The 24,856-nt window shown below is 42.5% G+C and overlaps 1 protein-coding gene across 3 annotated transcripts in view; it reads right to left on the bottom strand.

The window, feature by feature from the left end:
• The window catches only part of LOC106561912 (uncharacterized), a 71,702-nt gene extending 47,501 nt beyond the window's left edge, over nucleotides 1-24,201 (bottom strand). For all 3 annotated transcript variants that reach the window (XM_045688956.2, XM_082957690.1, XM_082957691.1), the window contains exons 1-6: nucleotides 24,075-24,201; nucleotides 19,346-19,430; nucleotides 19,213-19,252; nucleotides 19,037-19,085; nucleotides 7,615-7,711; nucleotides 7,444-7,469 (exon numbers count right to left, since the gene is read on the bottom strand). In XM_045688956.2, the coding sequence (XP_045544912.1) occupies nucleotides 7,444-7,469; nucleotides 7,615-7,711; nucleotides 19,037-19,085; nucleotides 19,213-19,252; nucleotides 19,346-19,429 (296 nt within the window). In that variant the 5' untranslated portion in view covers nucleotide 19,430; nucleotides 24,075-24,201. The remainder of the gene's footprint in view (nucleotides 1-7,443; nucleotides 7,470-7,614; nucleotides 7,712-19,036; nucleotides 19,086-19,212; nucleotides 19,253-19,345; nucleotides 19,431-24,074) is intronic.
• Between the last annotated feature and the right edge of the window lie 655 nt (nucleotides 24,202-24,856).

Below are 24,856 nucleotides of genomic sequence, written 5' to 3'. Positions count from 1 at the left end.
TCAGGGGAACCGAATTGATACCAGTGTCCCATTTACAATGGTTCCCTGAGGACAAAAATTACATCAATACGGCCACAACAAAACGATGAAGAAATACTACAAGACAGCTATAAATGTATTACATCAGTTTATTGCAACAAGCTATAACAATCAATTGAAAAAATGGCACACTTCGGTGAACACTTTTAACAACTGAGTTTTAAACTGACCTATCCAGGTGTAATTTGTTTTGTAATGTATTCCATAACTGTGATGCATTAAAACTAAAAGCGGTTTTACCAAACTTTGTTGAGACAAGCAGCACCTCAAGAATGAATGGGTTTGGTAACTCTTTGTAAACAAGGGAGTAATGAAGTGAGCTACCTTCTGATACAGGATGCAGTGATAAGTATTAAAACTTTCACCTGTAATAAAGTTAAGGGCGCTATTGTAGACAGCATCCAAAGAGTAGTTGCTTCTGCATTCTGGTAAATGGTGTCACCATAGTCAAGATCTGGCAGGAAAGTTGACTGTATATTCTGCTGTACAAGCCCACTTTAAATCTTTACTTTTAAACTAGCTCATCAGTATGTTTTTTTAAACGTTCTTTATCAATCCAAATGCCCAGATATTTATAGGCGGGAACCCGCTCAATGAGAGAACCATCCAATGAGTGAATATATAGCCCATCTGAGACATTTTTACATGAATTAGAGAACGACATATATTTAGTTTTGCCCGCATTCAGTGCAAGTTTTAAATCCACAAGAGCTTTCTGTAATGTATCAAAATCAGATCGCAGCTCTTACATAGCTTGATCAACTGTCGGTGCAATGGCATACATTACCGTATCATCTGCATACTGATTAACATTACAGGATTTAATACATAGACCAATATTATTTATAAATAGTAAAGAGAACTGGTCCCAAAATCGACTCCTGCAGTACACCTTTCATAATATTGAGGAAACATTGTGCCCTGTCTGTCAAATGGTTTTTAAGTTCTTAACCCTTGTGTGGTGTTAGGGTCTGTGGGACCCTTTTTCAATGTCTACTAAAAGAAAAATGATACAATTCATTATTTTTTCAACCTGAGAATCATTGACCTTGGCTCATTTTCTGTGAAGAACATGTAAAATAACACAATTTCGTTGAGTGCACACTGTGCACACTATTTATTGTTTGGTTCCACTGTACCCGAAGGTAATAAAAGTGTGGGAAAGTGTGTGTGTAGGTGAAAACAAGCAAAAATGAAACAAAAAGGTTTGCTGTGTGCCTTCACTCTGTCTTCCTCCTCCTTGGGCCTGCTGTTTCAACATAGAACCAATAACCTGTCTGTCTCCCTGCCTGTCTGCCTGTCTCCCACTTTTCTCACACTCTTTACCCTTTGTAGTGTGTGAAACTACATAATGTCTTGCGGGAACCTGCACAATGTTATTACAATACATTATTTAAAATACATTGTAAAAATTCAGTATTTTCCCACACTCTACCCCAGCCAGGTGCAAATTGGGGGAGGGACACAACAAATAAATTGCTTTGCATGTGAGGCTCCTTACCACAATCAATCAGTATGGCATAAATTATCTCTGCTCAGAGGGCCTTAGAAATAATTTTTGCAGAGAGAGAAATTAGTTAGGATGGAGCGTCTACCACTTTGGAGGATTAAGACATTTCCGAATATGAGGATCATGTCTCTGTCAATTCGGAGTCTGACAGTGAGTTGGAAGAAGAGGATGAGATTGACCCTCAGCCAGCCCCAGGACCAGCCCGTCAGCAACCAGCCCCAGGACCAGCTGGTCAGCAACCAGTTTATCAGAAGCCTGCAGGAGGAGAAATATGGATGTAAAAAAATTGTGAAATTGAATAGTCTTCTTGTCCAAGGAATGAGCCAACCCGCATGGCTGCCAATGTGATAAGGATGCAACCCGGGCCGACGCGGATGGCGGTTACTCATGTGCAGGACAAAGTCTTCTTTTGAACGGTTCATCCCAGACCCCATCCAGAAAATCATTCTGGACTGCACCAATTTGGAGTGAAGGCGTGTTTTTGGAGAGAGATGGAAGGAGATGGACCAAACTCATTTACATGCATACTTTGTGATTATTTTCCTTGCTGATGTTTTCAGATGCAATGGGGAAACCACAGAATCCCTGTGGGATGCAGAAACTGGCAGAGAACTTTTCCATGCAACAATGTCTCTGGAAAACTTCCATATTATTTCCAGGATTATTTCGATAACCGAGACACCATACCAGCTCGGCGGCAGAGAGACAAGCTAGCTGCAATCAGGTCAGTGTGTGACAAGTGGGAGGACTGCCTTCCCCTGTTTAACAACCCTGGGCCCAACGTTACTGTTGATGAGCAGCTTATGCCATTTAGGGGCCACTGCCCCTTCAGGCAGTACATACCGTCTAAATATGGAATCAAGATCTGGTTTGCCTGTGACGCTGCTTCATCATAAGCGTGGAACTTGCATGTGTCTACGGGGAAGCCAGATGGAGGAGCCCCTGAGAAGAACCAAGGGATGTGGGTTGTCCTGGACGTGACACAGGGACTCCGTGGCCACAACATCATATGCAATAACTTTTTTACTTCGCACAAGCTGGGACAGGAGCTCCTCAAGAGGAACTTGACGATGGTAGGAACAATACAAAAAAACAAGCCAGAGCTCCAACCGCAGCTGTTGAATACACGGAACAGGCCTATCAATTCCTCTAAGTTTGTGTTCACGGCCGACACAATCATCAAGGATCTCTCTGTACTTTTCTCCTGACTTGTCTCCCAGTCCCTGCCGCTGAAAAACATCCCCAGAGCATGATGCTGCCACCACCATGCTTCACCGTAGGGATGGTGCCAGGTTTCCTCCAGACGTGACGCTTGGCATACAGGCCAAATAGTTAAATCTTGGTTTCATCAGACCAGAGAATCTTGTTTCTCATGGTCTGAGAGTTCTTTAAGTGCCTTTTGGCAAACTCCAAGCCGGCTGTCATGTGCCTTTTACTGAGGAGTGGCTTCTGTCTGGCACCTCAATCATAAAGCCCTGATTGGTGGAGTGCTGCAGAGATGGTTGTCCTTCTGGAAGGTTTTCCCATCTCCACAGAGGAACTCAGGAACTCTGTCAGAGTGATCATCGGGTTCTTGGCCACCTCCCTGATCAAGGCCCTTCTCCCCCGATTGCTCAGTTTGGCCGGGCGGCCAGCTCTAGGAAGAGTCTTGGTGGTTACAAACTTCTTCCATTTAAGAATGATGGAGGCCACTGTGTTCTTGGGGAACTTCAATGCTGCAGAAATGTTTTGGTATCCTTCCTCAGCTCTGTGCTTCGAAACAATCCTGTCTCGGCGCTCTACAGACAATTCCTTCAACCTCATGGCTTGGTTTTTGCTCTGACATGCACTGTCAACTGTGGTCCTTGTATAGACAGGTGCATGCCTTTCCAAATCATGTCCAATCAATTTAATTTACCACAGGTGGACTCCAATCAAGTTGTAGAAACATATCAAGGATGGTCAATGGAAACAGGATGCACCTGAGCTGAATTTCTAGACTGATAGCAAAGGGTCTGAATACTTACGTAAATAAGGTATTTCTGTTTTTTTTAATTTTATTATAAATGTGCAAAAATGTAAAAAAAATATGTTTTTCGCTTAGTCATTATGGGGTATTGTGTGTAAATTGATGCATTTTTTAAATTTAATCCATTTTAGAATAAGGCTGTAATGTAACAAAATGTGGAAAAAGGAAAGGGGTCTGAATATTTTCCGAATGCACTGTACATGCAGGCAGGGTAAAGTGGTAGATAATAATAAGAGTAAAATAAAAAACAGAATAGCAGCAGCAAACGATGAGTGTAAAAGTGTGTGTGAGTGAGTGTGTATATTAAGTCTAGTGAGTGTGCGTAGGGTCAGTGCAAGATAGTTTGGGTACCATTAGTTGACTATTTAGCAGTCTTATGACTTGGGGGTAGAAGCTGTCTTAGTTGGTCGGAGAGCCGATGCTCTGGTACCATTTGCCGGACGGCAGCAGAGTGAACAGTCTATGAATTTGGTGGCTGGAATCTTTGGCAATTTTTGGGGTTTTCCTCTGACACCGCCTGATATAGAGGTCCTGGATGGCAGGGAGCTTGGCATCAGTGATGTACTGGGTTGTCCGCACCACCCTTTGTAGCGCTTCGTGATCAAGGGCGGTGCAATTGCCATAACAAGCGGTGATGCAACCAGTGAAGATGCTCTCGATGGTGTCACTGTAGAACTTTTTGGTGTAGCCCAACCACGAGGCATGCCTACAGTTGGGAACGCGCTGCAAATCTGTCAGTGAACAGCATACAGGCAAAACAGCTATTTCGCTATATTTCAAATACAATCGAGGGAAAACACAGATTGGAAAGCAAATGATTCCTGCTGAAAGAAAGACTAATCTCCCTGTAGGCTACCAAATATGTTATCAACTTCCAAATAGGCCTATTGAGTGAACAGTATTGTACAGACTAAAACAAGATAGAGGCTTTTGACATGGGCATCAGCCATCGCCAGTGAGTGAGCTGCGCATCATTGGGTGAGTCAGTGAAACTGGAAAGCTTTTATAGGACTATAATTTTCCCTAATATTGTACAATATATACAGTACCAGTCAAAGCTTGGACACCTACTCATTTTTTCTTTATTTTTACTCTTTTCTACATTGCAGAATAATAGTGAAGACATTAAAACTATAAAATAACACAAATGGAACCATGTAGTAACCAAAAAAGTGTTAAACAAATATTTTAGATTCTTCAAAGTAGCCACCCTTTGCCTTGATGACAGCTTTGCACACTCTTGGCATTCTCTCAACCAGCTTCACCTGGATTGCTTTTCCAACAGTCTTGAAGGAGTTCCCATATATGCTGAGCACTTTTTGGCTGCTTTTCCTTCTCTCTGCGGTCCATCTCAATTGGGTTGAGGTGGGAGGATTGTGGAGGCCAGGTCATCTGATGCAGCACTCCATCACTCTCCTTCTTGGTCAAATAGCCCATCTATAATTTAGCCCAAACAACTACCTCTTCCCCTACTGTATTTATTTATTTATTTAGCTCCTTTGCACCCCATTATTTCTATTTCTACTTTGCACTTTCTTCCACTACAAATCTACCATTGCAGTGTTTTACTTGCTATATTGTATTTACTTTGCCACCATGGCCTTTTTGCCTTTACCTCCCTTATCTCACCTCATTTGCTCACATTGTATATAGGCTTATTTTTCTACTGTATTATTGACAGTATGTTTGTTTTACTCCATGTGTAACTCTGTGTTGTATGTGTCGAACTGCTTTGCTTTATCTTGGCCAGGTAGCAATTGTAAATGAGAACTTGTTCTCAACTTGCCTACCTGGTTAAATAAAGGTCAAATAAAAAATAGCCCTTACACAGCCTGGAGGTGTGTTGGGTCCTTGTTCTGTTGAAAACATATGAAAGTCCCACTAAACGTAAAACAGATGGGATGGTGTATCGCTGCAGAATGCTGTGGTATTCATGCTTGTTGAGTTTGCCTTGAATTCTAAATAAATCAGTGACAGTGTCACCAGCAAAGCACCCCCACACCATCAAACCTCCTCCTCCATGTTTCACGTGGGAACCATACATGCGGAGATCATCCGTTCACCTACTCTGCGTCTCACAAGACATGACGGTTAGAACCAAAATTACAGATTTCCACCAATCTAATGTCCATTGATCGTGTTTCTTGGCCCAAGCAACTCTAATGAACTTATCCTCTGCAGCAGAAGTAACTCTGGGTCTTCCTTTCCTGTGGTGGTCCTCATGAAAGCCAGTTTCATCATAGCACTAAATGGGTTTTGCGACTGCACTTCAAGAAACTTTCAAAGTTCCAGAAATGTTCCGGATTGACTGACCTTCATGTCTTAAAGTAATGATGGGCTGTCGTTTCTTTTTGCTTATTAGAGCTGTTCTTGCCATAATATGGACTTGGTCTTTTACCAAAAATGGCTATCTTCTGTATACCACCCTTACCTTGTCACAGCACAACAGATTGGCTCAAACGCATTATGAAGGAAAGAAATTCCACAAATTAACTTTTAACAAGGCACACCTGTTAATTGAAATGTGCAAAGCTGTCATCAAGGCTCATCCCTCTCCCTCTCTGGCGCTCGAGGGCGCCAGACGGCCTATCATTATGCACACCTGTCAAAAGCTTCGATCCTCACAAAATGCTGACATCAAAATTGGAAGCATCAGGGAGGCCTTGTTTGTTGTTGGTGACATTGGGTCCGGTTCCGGGGTGCCTCAGCTAGCTCGTCGGACTTCCATGTCATAGCTGGCTCGAGAGGTTTTTCTTGCCCCGGTGGTCTCGGCAGGCGCCCACCCCACGTCATGCTTCAGCCTGCCATTAGGCTCCCACGCTTCAGCCGGCCATTAGGCTCCCACGCCTCAGCCGGCCGCCAGCCTCCCACGCCTCAGCCGGTTCGCCAGGCTCCCACGCCTCAGCCGGTTCGCCAGGCTCCCACGCCTCAGCCGGATCGTCGTGGGAGCACCAGACTGCCTATCATTACGCACACCTGTCCCCTACATTATGCACACCTGAACTCCATCATTATTTGATTGCCTCCCCTTTATCTGTCTGTTCCTCATGTTATTCCCGGTGTCTGCATTGATGTCGGTATTTTGTCCCCTGTCCAGACGCCATTCCTGTCCTGTTTCATGTCCATTATTTATTAAATGTTCTCCCTGTATCTGCTTCCTGTCTCCAACGACGATCCTCACAGGTGGCTACTTTGAATAATCTCAAATATAAAACATATTTTGATTTGTTCAACACTTTTTTGGTTATTTCATAGTTTTGATGTCTTCACTATGATTCTACAATGTAGAAAATAGTAAAAATAAAGAAAAACCATTGAACGAGTAGGTGTTTCCAAACTTTTGACTAGTACTGTGTATCTCCACACACCTAAGCTATTGGTGGATTCAAGACGAGGTCGTTTTTTAAAATCTCAGAATCTCAGTTTGTCAGTGTCAAAGTAGTCATTTGGATAATTTGTGAGGTATAAAAAAAATTCTGCTAAGTCTTCAATCATCTAAAATGATTTATGAAAGGCAACATTTTTCCCAGACCCTATGCTACAAACTCCCCTCCCCCCATGTGTGCAACTTCTGAAAGTGCCTCTACTCTACTGCTCTATGCCAGTATGCAAAATCAATGAAAACACATGCAATGCTTGATTACAAAAGGTGATTTTCTTTTTCATGCGTTCCTGTACCACCCTCGGGCTCACTATTTGTTCCGACACCTCTCAATTTACAAATTAAGCACTGAGTGTAGCATAGTACATAGTATTAATCAGCGTGAGACCATTTAATAACTCTTGAGTAGTGATGTCCACACAGGAGAATAAACAGAATAAACAACACTCAGTACTAAACTGCCTCTGGAAAATGCACAGACATGCACACATGGTAGTTCTGTACCTGTTCTCCTCCTGTTTGGTGGAGGGCTGAAGGATAAGGATAAACAGAGAACATAGTCAAACACTGCACACCGAGATTGAACTCAACACGATCTTGCAGTAACGTTGACTGTAGTGGATTTCCATTTCTTACCAATTAGAATTCCACCAACATTAGTATCATAGCGCTTACCTCAGTGTTGGCTCTGCCTAGCCGGGGTGTCCCAGCAGGCTGGGGAAGAGAATTAGCAAAGCCATGGGTGATCCAAGTCAACACTCCAGCCTCACCACTACACAGAGATGGAGAGAGGGAGGTAAAATAGTTAGAGGCAATATACACCGAGTAAACAAAACATTAAATTACATAGACTTACCAGGAGAATCGAGGTGAAAGCTATGATCCCTTATTGATGTTACTTGTTAAATACGCTTCAGTCAGTGTAGACTAAGGGGAGACAGGATAAAGAAGGCTTGAGACAAGCCTTGAGACAATTGAGACATGGATTGTTTATGTGTGCCATTCAGAGTGTGAATATAGCGAGTCAAAATATTAAAGTGCATTTGAATCGGTGTGGTAGTAGGTGCCACCGGTTTTTGTGTCAAGAACTGCAACGCTGCTGTGTTTTTCACGTTCAACAGTTTCCCGTGTGTATCAAGAATGGTCCACCACCCAAAGGACATCCAGCCAACTTGACACAACCGTGGGAAGCATTGGAGTCAACATGGGCCAGCATCCCTGTGGAGCGCTTTTGACACCTTTTAGAGTCCATGCCCTGACGAGGTGAGGCTATTCTGAGTTGACATTATGTGGTGTTTGTGTCCCCCCCCTCCTGAAAATGTATTTCTCGAAATTCATAACATACTAACTGCCTTTAAAGGGACATTTCAAAAATGTTCAACTTCAACATCTCCAGCACCACCCCAACATCAACATACTGTATGTGAAAATGGTAACTTGGAAAGTATACCAACTACATATAATTGTTTTACATAACTTTGCACAGTGAGTAGTCACCACCCTGGAGTGAGGTCAAGGAGCCTGTTGGAACCACCCCTTTCGGGCAAAAGGTATGAAGAAAAAATACATTAGACCAGAAAAGCGTGCAGCTGCAGCTGCACGTTTAAAATGGTTTGAACTTTGAATCTCAATACGAGGTGGAGACGATAAACTCACCTCCTGGACAATCACTGATACGGCTGATTAGCTGTTCTAAGTAAAGTATCTTCGATAGTGAATTTAAGTAGGACCACCCTGTTACTCTGCTCAAACCATCGTATTGCGCTAACCTCATCATCCCATTGGGGAACCATCGATACGGCTGGCTAAGCCTATCTTCAAAGAAGCGTCTTCAAGATCGAATGGAAGGAAAATCAACTCTGTATTTCTGTTCAGGACTACACGACAAGTCACTAGATACCGGAAAACTAAGATGAAGGACTACAGGAGAAGAATTGTTGGAACCATTTCAGACAATCAGAGTCTTACAAGCGAAAGGGCCCAAACCCCTTTCCAAGGCTACCCCTTTCACCAAAAGACCCCCAGCAAACACAGGCATTTCACGTAAATACATTCATACATTTGATCGCTATTTCTGACTTTTGTTACTCCTCTTCTTGGCTACTAACTGTTTGTAATGATTTGTCTGCTGGGCGCTGTTCTCAGATAATCGCACGGTTTGCTTTCGCCGTATAGCCTTTTTGAAATCTGACACCGTGGTTGGATTAACAAGAAGTTTATCTTTAAGCCCATGTATAACACTTGTATGTTTCATGAATTTTTATAATGAGTATTTCTGTTTTTGTATTTGGCGCTTTGCAATTTCACTGGATGTTGGCCCAGTGGGACGCTAGCCGGTGCTGAGTGTGTATGTTTATCCTGTTTTCCCATTTAATTAGCTAGTAAATACATAATTAAACCAATTTGTGTAGTACTGAATCATATGTAAGGCTCAGGTTTTTTCAGATGCAAGGAGGTTATGACTGTTCAGAATGATGATATGATACGAGGTTATGATTAATAACTTGACTGTTTATAGATGTGATAGGTGAAGTTTAATTCGGGAGATGGTAACTCTTTAAAGAACCGCTCTCGTGGTGCCCCAGATCCTAATGAGTTCATTGTTACATGATTAGTTTAAATCGGGTAACAATTAAACATAGTTAGTTAATTAGATAAATAACAGTCTTCAGATTTATGTTAAAGTCAGGTCACGACATAATGGAGCCCAGTGTGAGGAATCTAAAACAAAATTAGGCCTTACTGTTGAATTCAGTGTAAAATAATTGTGTAGCAAATTATACCCCAAAGAGCAGTATGCAGGATTGTCATTGAGTGGCGTGTGTGTTTCCTTTCGACCCAGATACCAGGGAGAGATTGTCTCCTTTACAACGCCTGCAACTGATGGTTTATTTTGGAGGGTGTCTGTTGCAATTTCTGCTGTTTTTTCTCTTATGGCATTGTGATCTAACAGTCTCAGCCCTTTGGCACAGTTTGGGTTTATATCGCTGCTGAGGCGTTGTAAAGGTTCTCTCCAGTTCAGCCCTGATGTAAGGCCACCAGCAGAGATTGACATCGGTCCAGTACCGCAGTGCACAGCAGAAGCACGAGCAAGAAACGGGTGAGTTGAAGGGACAGGTGGAGAGAACCAGGAAACGAATGACAAAAGGTGAAAAATAAAAGATACTGCTTGCCGAGGTACTGCATTTGACTATATATATACTACTCAAAAAAATAAAGGGAACACTTAAACAACACAATGTAACTCCAAGTCAATCACACTTCTGTGAAATCAAACTGTCCACTTAGGAAGCAACACTGATTGACAATAAATTTCACATGCTGTTGTGCAAATGGAATAGACAACAGGTGGAAATTATAGGCAATTAGCAAGACATCCCCAATAAAGGAGTGGTTCTGCAGGTGGTGACCACAGACCACTTCTCAGTTCCTATGCTTCCTGGCTGATGTTTTGGTCACTTTTGAATGCTGGCGGTGCTTTCACTCTAGTGGTAGCATGAGACGGAGTCTACAACCCACACAAGTGGCTCAGGTAGTGCAGCTCATCCAGGATGGCACATCAATGCGAGCTGTGGCAAGAAGGTTTGCTGTGTTTGTCAGCGTAGTGTCCAGAGCATGGAGGCGCTATCAGGAGACAGGCCAGTACATCAGGAGACGTGGAGGAGGCCGTAGGAGGGCAACAACTCAGCAGCAGGACCACTACCTCCGCCTTTGTGCAAGGAGGAGCAGGAGGAGCACTGCCAGAGCCCTGCAAAATGACCTCCAGCAGGCCACAAATGTGCATGTGTCTGCTCAAACGGTCAGAAACAGACTCCATGAGGGTGGTATGAGGGCCCGACGTCCACAGGTGGGGGTTGTGCTTACAGCCCAACACCGTGCAGGACGTTTGGCATTTGCCAGAGAACACCAAGATTGGCAAATTCGCCACTGGCGCCTGTGCTCTTCACAGATGAAAGCAGGTTCACACTGAGCACATGTGACAGACGACAGAGTCTGGAGACGCCGTGGAGAACGTTCTGCTGCCTGCAACATCCTCCAGCATGACCGGTTTGGCGGTGGGTCAGTCATGGTGTGGGGGGGCATTTCTTTGGGGGGCCGCACAGCCCTACATGTGCTCGCCAGAGGTAGCCTGACTGCCATTAGGTACCGAGATGAGATCCTCAGACCCCTTGTGAGACCATATGCTGGTGCGGTTGGCCCTGGGTTCCTCCTAATGCAAGACAATGCTAGACCTCATGTGGCTGGAGTGTGTCAGCAGTTCCTGCAAGAGGAAGGCATTGATGCTATGGACTGGCCCGCCCGTTCCCCAGACCTGAATCCAATTGAGCACATCTGGGACATCATGTCTCGCTCCATCCACCAACGCCACGTTGCACCACAGACTGTCCAGGAGTTGGCGGATGCTTTAGTCCAGGTCTGGGAGGAGATCCCTCAGGAGACCATCCGCCACCTCATCAGGAGCATGCCCAGGCATTGTAGGGAGGTCATACAGGCACGTGGAGGCCACACACACTACTGAGCCTCATTTTGACTTGTTTTAAGGACATTACATCAAAGTTGGATCAGCCTGTAGTGTGGTTTTCCACTTTAATTTTGAGTGTGACTCCAAATCCAGACCTCCATGGGTTGATAAATTGGATTTCCATTGATTATTTTTGTGTAATTTTGTTGTCAACACATTCAACTATGTAAAGAAAAAGTATTTAATAAGATTATTTCATTCATTCAGATCTAGGATGTGTTATTTTAGTGTTCCCTTTATTTTTTTGAGCAGTGTATATTTTTAATACTAATTGACCAGATACATGCTTTTACCCCTTATACTTATTGAACCACCTCCCTCCCTTTAACAACAAAAGCAGCATACATAAAAAAATGAAATACATTTACGATTGGAAATATGTAAATATGCACATATACACAAAAACATCACAGCATACTATCCCTTCCTTCCCACACCCTCCCGTATCCCGTTGGCCAAAATTCTTACTCCTGATCCATAGAAGGCAACTGTTCAAAAAAAGGAATTTAAAAGGCTGCCATCTCAAGAAAAAGTTATCAGTACATCCTCTCAGTGCATTACAATTTTTCTAAGTGTAGAAAAGACAGATCTTTCAACCAGGATGATGCAGTGGGAGGTTTGAAGGATATCCAGTTAAGCAAGATCTGCCAGCGGGCTATAAGGGAGGCAAACGCTACAACGTCTGCTTCACTTTTAGTGAAACTATGCAACAAAGATGGAACTCCAAATATAGCTATTAGAGGACAAGGCTGCAGGTCAATATCTAGAATAAGAATTTACTACGTTTTTCTCTGATGTAGTGAGTTCTGTGCAAGACCTTGAACTAAATGAAACTTAACCGAGCACACGAGGATGTGGAGTTAACCCTAAGAAGGGCCTCTGCAAGGTCAAGTTCACTACCCCAGTCCGTCTTGATTTTGTTTATCGGAGAGGGTTCAGACAGCATAATGTCATAATCTAGAAATCAGACCTTGCCAATTCCACGGGAGGGACAAAATCTCCTCTAGCAACGTCTTGGGAGGTAGTTAAGAAAAGGTGGAACAACGTTACGGGCTCGAAAATTGCGGAAAAGATTAGAATTAGCCAGATTAGATTTAGCTACGAGATCATTAAAACTGACAAACTTCCAATATAAAAATAAATCTTTGAAACAAACCAAACCTCTCTCATGCCACAAAACAAAAGCCTGGTGGAGTTTGGAGGGTAAAAATAGGTGCTTGTTACAGATAGGGCTTAAAAGAGAAGGGACAGAAAGTCTAAAATGTTGATTAAATTGTCTCCAGATTTTCAAAGTAGAACGCACAATGGGGTTTCCCATGTACTTTTAAGGACACAAGCACAGTGGGGCACAAGCAAGAGCAGAAAGGGAGGATAATTGGCAGAAGTGCGCTTCTAATGAGCACCAGTTGGTACCTGGAGCATTTCACCAGACCATAATCTTTTGAAAATTGGCTGCCCAATAGTAAAGCAGTACATTTGGAAGTGCCAATCCTCCATCTTGTCTCCTTCTTTGAATTATTTCTCTACATATCCTAGGTGATTTGCCTGCCCAGATAAAATGAGCCCATCCAACAGCAGAAAGATCTGAAGACATTGAAAAAGGTATAGAAACCTAAGTAAAATATTAATTTTAACATATTGGATTCTGCCAGCTAATAAGAGAAGCAGACTATCCCAGAGTTGTAAGTCTGCTTTAATTAACTCGTGTGACTAGGCTTACAATTTTAGTTTTATGGAGGGTAGCCAGAGAGTATTATATTCACGCCCAAATAGGAAAAACCAGAGGGTGACAGACGGAAAGGCAGGGCTCCAAGGAGAATTTGCTTGGCAGCAGGGTTGATCAGAAAACATTCACTTTTCTGAATGTTCAATTTGTAACCTGAAAATGATCCAAACCTGTTTAAAATATGCATTATGTTATCGACAGAGTTCACAGGGTTAGTGATATATAATAGTAGATCATCTGCATACAGTGACACTTTGTGCTCGTCACCAGCCGATGGATTTCAGTAAATGATGGTGATAATTTTAAGGCCAAGGAAAGCGGTTCTATCGCAAGAGCAAAAAGGAATGGGGACATAGGGCACCCTTGACGGGTCCCTCTGGAGAGGGAGAAGTATTTTCAATGTTAAGGGTTGGTGTGTATGCTAGCCGTAGGAGAAGACGTATCCATGAGATGAAATTGGACCCAAAACCAAATCTTCCCAAAATCTTAAATAAATAATCCCACTCCACCCGGTCAAAAGCCTTCTCCCCATCAAGAGAAACAACAATTTCGGCGTCTGGAGAGATAGGAGAGAGTATAATGTTCAAAAGCTGTCGTACATTGGAAAACAGTTGTTTCCCTTTGATGAAACCAGTTTGATCTCTCAGATATGACATCCTGAAGGAAGGGTTGCAACCGACATGCTAGAACCTTAGCTAATAATTTAACATCAGCGTTCAAAAGTAAAATGGCCAATATCCACCACATTCCACCGGATCTTTATCTTAGATAGAGGCTTGGGTTAGCGTCGGGGAGAAAGTTCCCTGTGATAACGAGTCGGTGAACATATGTAATAGTAATGGGGTGATCTGAGAATTTTTTGTAAAAATTGACAGGGAAGCCATCAGGGCCTGGGGCCGCCTTGCCACTTTGCATTAACTTTCGACCCTTTATCTTTTATTTTTTACCTTTATTTAACTAGGCAAGTCAGTTAAGAACAAATTCTTATTTTCAATGACGGCCTAGGAACAGTGGGTTAACTGCCTTGTTCAGGGGCAGAACAACAGATTTGTACCTTGTCAGCTCGGGGATTCAATCTTGCAACCTTTACGGTTACTAGTCCAACGCTCTAACCACTAGGCTACGCTGCCGCCCCATCATCAAGATGCAGAGGGTTGTCCAGAACTTTCCTCATGTCCATACCAATGGATGGGATATCCAAGTTATTGTAATGAACACGATGGGAGACAGAGAGCTGGTTTCAAGCGCAGGACGCAGCAGGTGTTTATTTGTAAAGGACCACAGGAGGAGGCAGGTAGCTGGGTCCAGGGGCAGGCAGAAGTTCATACACAGGGGATCCAAAAAGGCAGCAGTACAGGCAGGGAAAAGGCTAGTAACGTTGTCCGGGAGATCAGGCAATAGGTTGATAACAGGAAATCCGATAGGCTAAAGTATAGGCAAAAGACGTCATTAGTGAGGCAGGCAAAAACTATAATTTATGGGAGGATTAAATGACGGGGAAAAACAGAGCTCCGAATAGAGGTGTGTCACAAAACAAACAATACCTCACAATAATGGGGTGTAAAGAACTGAACTAAATAGTGTGTGATAATGACATACAGGTGTGTGAACAGGTGATCAGAATTCAGGTGATTGGGATCTGGGGAGTGAGCTGCGTTCATGGGATCTATGTGTCTGAGAGTGTGAGTTGGAAGCAGACGTTACAGTTATCTAAAAAGTTGTCCATAGCCGTATTATCTGATGCGGGTTTGGATTTGTAGCGGTTAGAATACAATGACACGAAAGTTTAATTAATATTAGAGGGATAACTTGTAAGATTACGGGAGGAGTCATATACCTGAGAAATAAGATGAGATGCTGACTGGCATTTAAGTTGGTGTGCCAAAAGGCGGCTGGCCTTGTCACCATATTCGTAGCATGTCCCCTTTGTTCGTTGCAACAGAAACTCTGCTTTATCAGTGGAAAGCAGATTAAATTGAGTTTGAAGTTTCAGCATCTATCTGGGCTCTATCTAAAAAAAAGGTAGTCTATGCGCGAGTAGGCTTGATGAACATGAGAAAAGTAGGATAAGTCTTTTGTGACTGGGTGGAGGAAGCGCCATGGATCACTACAACCCATTTGGGTCATGAATTTAGAAAGAGCTCTTGTCATCCCAGAAGGTGTTAGTGTTCTGGGATTAGACTGGTCAAGTTTTGGTTCAATAACACAGGTCCCAGCTGAAGATGAAGCGGTGGGTGTCAATATTAGGGAGAGAGGCTCAAAGAGATGTCATACATCTAGTGTCATCCCTGTTAGGGGCGGAAACATTCGCAAGTACTACAGGGGTTTGGAAAAGCGTGCCACTAACTATTGTATAACGTCTTCCAGGATCTGAAATGTTCTGTACTCGTTTGTGAATCACTATTGCTGTTCCCCTGGCTTTACCGTTAAAATTAGAATTAGAAACCTGTCCAACCCATGCTTCACGCAACCTAGTAGGGTCGTTAACACGTAGGTGCGTTTCTTGAAGAAAGGTGATATCAGTATTCAGGCTATTCAGATGTGAAAATACTCTGGACCACTTATTTTGCTCCCACAACCGTGAATGTTCCATGTCACCAGTCTGATTGGAAGCCCTAAAGTACCATCCTGACCTGTTGTTGAACTAGACATTAATCCTTATGAGAGGAGAAATCAAATGAAAAAAGAAAGAGGAAAAGAGAGCTTGAGAGAGGAGCAGCATGAGCAAAACTTCTGAATAAAGAAATTAATAAAATCCTCCAAAAAATGGCAACTTAACCCCACCACCCCCAACATACACAAAAATTTAAATTATAGTACAACTCCCTTCAAAGAAAAAAGAAAAAGGAAAAATACAAATCATAAACTCGTCATTATGAACGAGACGAGCAGCAGGAACTATCTCTTACTCAGCATCCGTTGATTACCCTACATGTGCAGTGAGGTCAAACCGACATAGGAAAGAAGTTACATACGTCCTTGAAATAAAAAAAATATATATATGTCAATAGGCAAGTATACATTTTGGGTTTCGGTCACACTTCAAACAACAAGTATAACCTGCCCTACCTACTGTATATCCTGGATAGGGTCCTGCCACCTGAGCATGGCCGATAGAGGGGTATTTGCAGCCATGTTTGGTAAGAAGGCAAGTATACATTTTGGGTTTCGGTCACACTTCAAACAACAAGTATAACCTTCAGCTTCAGCTATTGAAAAATGTTAACAGTGATTGGTGACATTTCAATGGCCATAAAATGAGTGTAGTCCACGATGTGTCGCCACAGGGCTGAGTAATGAGAAACTTTGAAATTAACCAGTAGGCTAAGAAAACGGTCAGCCCCTGTACACACTCTCTTCCCTTAAGTGTCCAACGCTAGCTGCAACGCAGTCATTCACGAGGGGTATCTGTCGAAAGCACCCCTTGGGAAAAAGTTGTTTCGAAACCTCTTGGTGCAGAATCCGATCCAAGGAGATATTACGATATCTCAACACATTCCATCAGCAAACCTGATTGACCATTCTTTTCATGATTTCGAGCCAGCAGTCTCTGTGAATGAGCAACTTCCATCCTCCTTGAAGTCATTCAATACTGTAGTTGAGATAAACTTCTCTTGTCCTTTGGACACTTCTGCTAGCACTGCGGCCATCTCAGCAAGAAAAACATTGACACGCAGAGTGTACTCTGCTTCCAGTGATAGATCTTCTGCTTTGTGGGGGACTGTCACCCCTTACAATGACACTAATGGCGTCAGTCCAGCAACTGACCCGATGACTCCCACTGGTGAAACACTTTGCGATATCACAGACAGACTGCTCCGCTTTCAGAGAGCCTACCAAGGTAAACCACCAGAGGGGGACCGCAACAGAGATCAACAACCAGGACATCACGTGGTCATTATTTTATGTTGGTTTGCAACTTGCAGGATAATCAGAAGATTTAAACCACCAGAGGGGGACTGTCATGACGTGGCCCTTTCTGGGTGTAGATCGTGGTTCCACCATCCCTCACACTCTCTCCTAAACCCAGGTTTTGTTATCTCAGGTCATAAATTCCTGTCAGAGACTCTCTCCCCCTGGTCATGTAGAAAGAGAGGGATAGAGCACAGAGAGAGAACAAAGCACTTCACTTGACCAAACTCCAATCCCAAAAATGGGAGAATTAAACAATATCTTTACTTTAGAGAATTTGGGAAGGGTCTGTGGACACTTAAGGGACAGTTATGATGAGTGGGTTTCATTTGGTGATCTCATGATGGACAGGAAACACATAATGGTATCTCTTAAAGTGTACATTTCACAGATGTCAGGTTTATAGCTAAATATTGTGAAAAGTATGTGATTATACATTGACATTATTTGTGAAAGGATGTAATGTGATGTTAACCTTCTAAATGAGAGTATGGAATTTCATAAAAAGATTAACTAGTCAGTTGCCACGCCCACATGAGCATAGATATTACGTCGGCGTCATGGACCTCCCTTTTCTACTGAAATGCATAAAACCCACTCCTGATGAAATTCACACCAGAACACGCAAACCATGGTGTAAGCTAAGGTTGCAAATGGTTGAATTTCTGAGACCGAAACATGCCGGGTGACGCTGGTGTGTGAAGTGGTTTAAACTACAACTCTACCAAAGGACAAGACTATACCACATGGAGCATTGGCTACACGGCTGGAAATGGTTCAACTCTGTGACTATCGATCCCTACAGAATAAGAGCAAATCTTTTAGGTATAATTACCTGTCTGCAGCTAAAAATTACGTAAACCTAGGATGAGAATACAGACAACCGCCGTAGCATCTATTCTATGAGAACATTTCTGAATGGTACTCCGAAGGTTCCATTCTAACCACCTACAACCATGAAAAACTTTGTGACTTCAATGAAAGTTAACCAGAGACTCTGATGAACCCTACAGGACGATCAAGGATTCCAACAGGGAAGACAACAACAACATAAATAAATAAATATATATACATTGCAATTATTCTCGAATGAGAGGCCGTTCATATGCAAAGGATTAGCATTTCAATGAATATTATTGTAGACTGTATGTAGTGAATCTATTTGTCTTTCCCGCTCTTTCTCAGTCCCACCCCTTCCCTTTGTCTACCAACCTGTCATATCGGCTTAGCCCACTAGGGACTTTTCCATCATTGTTAGTAACCAATATCCAATATCTGTTTTTATGTATTTCTGTGATTATTTAGTTAGTTAGTAAATAAATAATTAAGTCAATTTGTATATTTCTGATTCATCATTTATGCTAGGGTTTGTGCAGATAACCAATACTTTTACGATGTTCAGATGAGACTGATAGAAGGTAAATAATAATTAATGATAGACTGGTATTGATATAAAATATCTTCAGATCTTTAAGAGTGGATTCGGGGGATAGCTGCTCTATATAAACTAATGTTTCCATGGTGCCCCAGATTCCTAATGAGTTAGTTATTGCCTGATTAATTTAAGCAAATAATTCAACGTTAGGTAATCGATTTGAAAATAGCATGTCATCTCATTTAACCATAGTAAAGACACGGCAGTGGGTTCAATAGCATTCCACTATAGGATTTCCTCTGATCCTGGTCTGATCACTCTGATCCTCTCTGTCCTCCTGGCACACCATATGTGCCCACAGCCAACTAGGCCACCGGGTCATATGGCCACCGTCTCAAATGTAAATTAGCTTCATTGGCAAGAGAGGGGAAATCAATGTTGCCAAAGCAATACAATACAGAAAGAAATAGTGTCAAATCAATGTTGAAAGATCCCCTCCATTTCTCTGTTGGTGAGCATTGACAAACTAGAAGTATTGAATTCCGGCCGTTGATACACTCACCCATTCTCTTCGGCGACCTCCTCCTCTTTGGCCTTGGCAGGTTTTGGAGCTGTCAATCATAATTAAAGAACAGTGTGAGACGGCTGTCCCTCTATGCTGCTGATACAGATCAATTTACTGACTTGTTTAGTAGACAAAGGGAATTGTTTATAGATAAGGTTTAAGTCAGTTATTACCTTCTTGTTTCTTCTCTTCTTTGAATGTTACTTGTTTTACCTGTTTTAAACACAAAGCGATAGTTTGAGTAATAAAACATTTAAATGGTGATACAATCCCCCCTTTTCTTTCTCTCGCTTTTGGGGGACTTACTGGTGCAAGTGGGGCGTTGGTCTTCTCCTCATCTCCTAGTTTCCCAGGAGGCTGGGGAACCCCTTTCACCACCCAGCTGAACATCCTGCAACATACACAAAGTGACAATTACTGTGCTAAATATTTACGTGAATCCACTACCATGGTAAACTCGCAAACAGGGAAACCACTGGTAAACTGGATCTTGAGGTAAACCAAATGTGAAAAAAGTCAAGGGGTCTGAATACTGTCCGACTGCACTGTAGCTTATAAATGCTTCAAAAGCTTAGTTCAACTGTTGTACCCCGTCAGAACCCAAAACATATGCTTGTTTTACTCCAATGTTTGTAAACAAAGTAAATATAAACACACCTTCATGGCCTCAAAGTGGGGGTAAAAAGGTTTGTAATTGTTTCAACAGCTGATTGCCACGTTAAAGTCTTTGAGTATATGTGAGTCAATCTGGGCACGCAGCCAGACACCTGGTGTGTTTTCTGTCTGTTTTTTCTACCCTTTCTCTCCTTACCCTACCTCTATTGTTCCTACCCTGCCATTAGCTTGTTAACCTGCCTGTTCCTGTCCTGCTGGGCTGTTTGTCCCTCCATCTAACCCTCCCTTATCTCTTTGTTGTACTTCTCCTGTAATTCCCTTCCCTCCTTTCTTAGCTTATTAACCTTCCTGCCCTACCTACTGTATATCCTGGATAGGGTCCTGCCACCTGAGCATGGCCGATAGAGGGGTATTTGCAGCCATGTTTGGTAAGAAGCTCTTAACACAGTACTCTAAATAGCTTACCAGACAGTCTTGATGTTTACTTTCGGAAAACACCCACCCACCAAAAACCACATAACGTTAAAATAATTGCCATAATACAGTAGTTAAACCAAATACTGCTACAAATCATAGCTTTATTGAATTAATATGCAGATAATTCTGTAGTAAGCCTATGAGTATTGTAGAGTTTGGGAGGACATTTCCCTACATAATGGTGCCCCATGTGAGGAGACAATCCCCTACAGCAGTGTTTCTTAAACTTTTCACGATTAAGTTCCAAATATTTTTAATGGTCCCTCCAAGCGTGAGTTTTTTTTATGTGCTTTATGTCAGAATGTGATTGTTATGCAACAGGACAGTTAACCTGCACTGCCCTCAAACCTCCTAATTATCTATAGGCTGTGTTTCAATTTGTACATTTCAAATTAGGTAGATTAGCTAGATGAGCCTGACAAACTTCTCTCTTCGATGAGAGCTCAAGCACTCCCCTAGTGTTTCCCCAGGTCAAGTATGCAGATATTTGCGCATCTCTAGTCAGAACAGAACCTGACCATACCTTTTCCCCCTGGCACATTATCCTGCTGTTGACCGTTCTCCTTAAACTCCACCTTCTCCCTCTGCATCTTCCAGCTTCTGAATACCGGCATCCCCTTCCTGTTCGACCGGACTGTGACACAGGCCCCTGTGCTTTTGGAAAGCTGATGCTGGAAGAGTGTGGGATTGCTGTACTAATTGTAAACATACAATGTGTGGCCCTTTGAACCTGGTTGGTTAGATACCTGCAGATTCATGCAGGGTAGTAACATCACGAGTTGTGATTATGGTTCATTGTTTACCTAGCTAGCTAACGTTAGCTGGCTGGCTCGCTAGCTAATGTTATGTGTATGACCTTATTATTCATATCTCATATCTCTATAACCTAATGTTAGCTAGCTAACATTGAACCTGGTTGGTTAGCTACCTGCAGATTCATGCAGGGTAGTAACGTCATGAGTTGGGATTATGGTTCATTGTCTTAACAAAAGACTCCACTATGCAAGGAACCATTTCAGGTGCATTTGTAAATTCAGTCTGGCCATCTACTCCGATTTCAGAGCACTCTCGTCTGAGTGTGCCAGAGAGCGCAGAATAACTGATGAATTTACAAACGCTCAACACCTGTTGAATATGGGCGGTGTCAGTAAACGTCAGTAAACTCATCGGCCAGAGCGTCTGGTGTGCGCTCTGAACGCGAAACACTCAGAATTTACGAACAGACAATTTGATAGTGGAGTTGCAGTCACCAACGCTCTGGATAACATAACAGCCTAATTAGCTCTGCTAGGGCCAGTAATGTTTAGTGAGCTGTTCTCTCTTACTTCAACTTTAATAGCAAAATTACTTTCCCATTGTTCTTCAACTGTAGTGTATGATATACCATTTTGTAGCTCTGAGTCTCTACTTTTATCCAATGTAAAAAACAAAATGTCAAATTGTGCTACATAAGACCGATTTGAGCCGGTCGGTCACAAATATGTGTGTAAAAATAATTTTTGAAGGTTGTACTGATTATGATGTGCTAATGCTAAGCTGATTGCCAGCTATGTGTGGAGCCATGTTTGTTGACATCATACAATGCATTCTGGGTGTCATGTAAACACCTGTCAGACCAAAGATGAGGTGAAGGGATAGTTCACTTGTTTTTCGAGTAAACTTCCGGAAGTGAATGATGGGAAGTGAATAATGATAGATGACACACCCCCTTCTACATGCATACTGTAAACAGACCCAACACATCTTGTAACCTCTTCTTATTTCTTGTTGACTCGGAAAAACAAACATGACTGCGTGCAAAAACTCTAACCACCATTGGATTACTTCAGACTTTTAGAAAGTATTTTACTCATCTATTTCCATCACTAGTGAGCTGACCTGTAATGAATTGTAAATAGTCATTACTATTAGCTACTTATAATTATGGTTTCTGTCAGCCGAGAGTTAGCTAAATATGTTAGCTCACTCTTTCCTCAGCGCTAGGACTAATGTAGCATACATTTTCTGATTATGATGGGAATTATGTTATGCTGTTGCTACTGCTATGAATGTCTGAACATTGCATCCAAAAATAAACTGCTCACATTGGTGCAAATTGTTTCTGTGAAAAAACAGTGTAGCCGACTCAAACGCTGACTGTTGCATCAATTGTAACTAGACATGTTAATGAAGTGTTGTAGAGGCGAAAGAAACGCACACCTATTTAGGCGAGGTGCTGGCTAGTGGAACAATTTAAAAAAGCCGCACAGTCTAGGAGCTCAGATGCAAAAATGTTATGTCCAACGTTTCGACAGACAAGCTGTCTTCATCAGGGTATAATGACAAACACTGTGGGATGACTCATTTATATAGCGTCAAAAGACACACACAGGTGTCTGTAATCATGGCCGGGTGTGGCCTGATATCATTGGTTAATTCTCATATATTAAAATAGCATATCTAAAACATAAATGGATAAAGTACGATCATAGATACAATTTGGCTACATAGGCCTACAAACATTTACAATAGCAAAATCACAATAATCACAAGAATGGCTTCAGATCAAAGTCTACGTTGAGACCGAAGGGAGCAAGAGTCTTTAAATTAAAGATTCAGGCAGCCTCTCGTTTTAACAATAAATTGTTGAGGTCACTCCCTCTCCTAGGGAGGGTGACATGTTCAATGCCGATATAACGTAGGGACGAAATCGAGTGGTTTGCTTCCAAAAAGTGGGCCATAACTGGGTAAGTTGAGTTTTTGCACCTAATAGTGCGACGATGCTCTGAGATACATACTTTTAATTCACGCTTTGTTTTACCCACATAATTTTTTACCACAAGGGCAAGTTCTAAGATAAATTACTGCCTTAGTGGAGCACGTAATAACACCTTTGATTGGGGTCTGTTTCCCTGTTTGTGGGTGTTTGAAGGATCTACATTTATAAGTGCCATTGCATTGAGCACAGCCATTACACTTGTAGTTTCCATCCAGTAGGGACACAAATACGCGTTGTGCAGGGATATCTTGGGGTGGTAAATCAGAGTGTACCAGTTGATCTCTGAGGTTTCTGCCCCGCGAGAATACGACCAAGGGAAGGTCCAAAAACACATTACCGATACTATCATCAGATCTTAGAATGTGCCAATGTTTGTGAACGACTCCCTTCATTTGTTCAGAGCACTTTGAATATGAAGTGGTCTAATCACACCGGTTTGAGCGTACGCTGCAGAGACCACTGTAGAATGATCAAACCAGTGTGCTCGTACGCATCAAAGGGTTAATCCTGGTCCTAGGCACCTAAGGGGAGCACATTTTTGTTTTTGCCTTAGCAGTACACATCTGATTCAAGTCATCAAACTTGATGATGAGTTAATAATTTAAATCAGCTGTGTAGTGCTAGGGAAAACACAAAAATGTGCACCCCTTTGTGACCAGGACCAGGATTACGAAACTCTGACCTACAGTTTTGATGAAAAACGTGCCTGCAAATGTTGCCAACCAGTGATACTCAACTCTTATATCAACTCTTCTTCCATTACAAAGACACACAATTCAGTTCCAAAGCTACGTCGATGTCTCTCCCTAAAACAAAAGCAGAGCCACCACAGAGACACAACGGCCACAAACCACTGAGGGGACACCCACTAGGCGATACTATTTGGAAGACGTGTAGACATATAGCAAACGTATAACAAAGGCTGGTCTAGTTTATAGTCAGTCACTTTTTAGCAGTAGTCTCTTGTTAGCGGTATGGTATGCCATAGATAAAGTCTACACCAGCGGTCACCAAGCCTTGGCCTCAATACCTTGATTAGCTGAATCAGGTGTACTAGCGCTGCCTTGGAACATAACTCTGCTTACCCAGGGTTTACGCCCACTGGTCTACCTATAGTTTGGAATCTAACAGTAGTTTGAGGATGCATAGGGGGACTTCTATAAGGGTGAGGGTGCTCGGACTTACCTGAGGGTCTTAACAGTGGCCCGTCATCCCAGAAGCGGTGAGAGTGTGTAGGCTGCGGAGCGCTGGGCGATGTGGGAGGATTAAAGCAAGCTAGGCTGTGCCAACGGGATTAGCCGCCTGAAGGACAGCACTCGCTGCTCCGCTGAAAGGGTGGGGCAGGGATTAGCCCGCAGAACCCACAGAAACCTGGAGAACATTTCAGAAGGAGCAGAGAAGACCCAAAGGCTCAAAACAAGGGTCTGCATGAAGAACTGGAGATCAAGGTTTGGCAAGACAACCTTTCTCCTGTCAAATAATATTTGTTAGCTTGAGAAGCTTAGAGAACCCAGAACTAATAACCAAGATCTCGGATTCCGGATCCCATAACCAATCCAACAGAACCAGTGAAGCTGGAGAAGCCCACTTAGGCTTTATTTTTATTGTTTGTCTGTATTCTTATATGATATTTGGGGGAAGAAAACTACTAAATCAATATACACTTTTGCAGGCCTCAAGTGTTGACAGGTGTTTTCAAGGGTCTTGTCTCCTACCTGTACTGACCAGTGGTGGAAAAAGTACCCAATTTTTATACTTGAGTAAAAATAAAGATACCTTAAAAGAAAATAAATGTAAAAGTAACCCGGTAAAATACTACTTCTGTCAGAAATGCTCAAGGAAGCAGGAGGGTTGAAGTCAGGCGCAGGAGACACAAGTCCATGAACACTCGTTTCTTTTTAATAAATAATCCACGCTTGCCAAAAACAGGTAGGGCAGGGCAAGATAAAACAAATACCCATAAACAG

The sequence above is a fragment of the Salmo salar genome, chromosome 11 (genome assembly GCF_965601325.2).
Source record: "Salmo salar chromosome 11, fSalSal1, whole genome shotgun sequence".
Classification (NCBI taxonomy): domain Eukaryota; kingdom Metazoa; phylum Chordata; class Actinopteri; order Salmoniformes; family Salmonidae; genus Salmo; species Salmo salar.
This window is presented reverse-complemented; position numbering and strand designations above follow the sequence as displayed.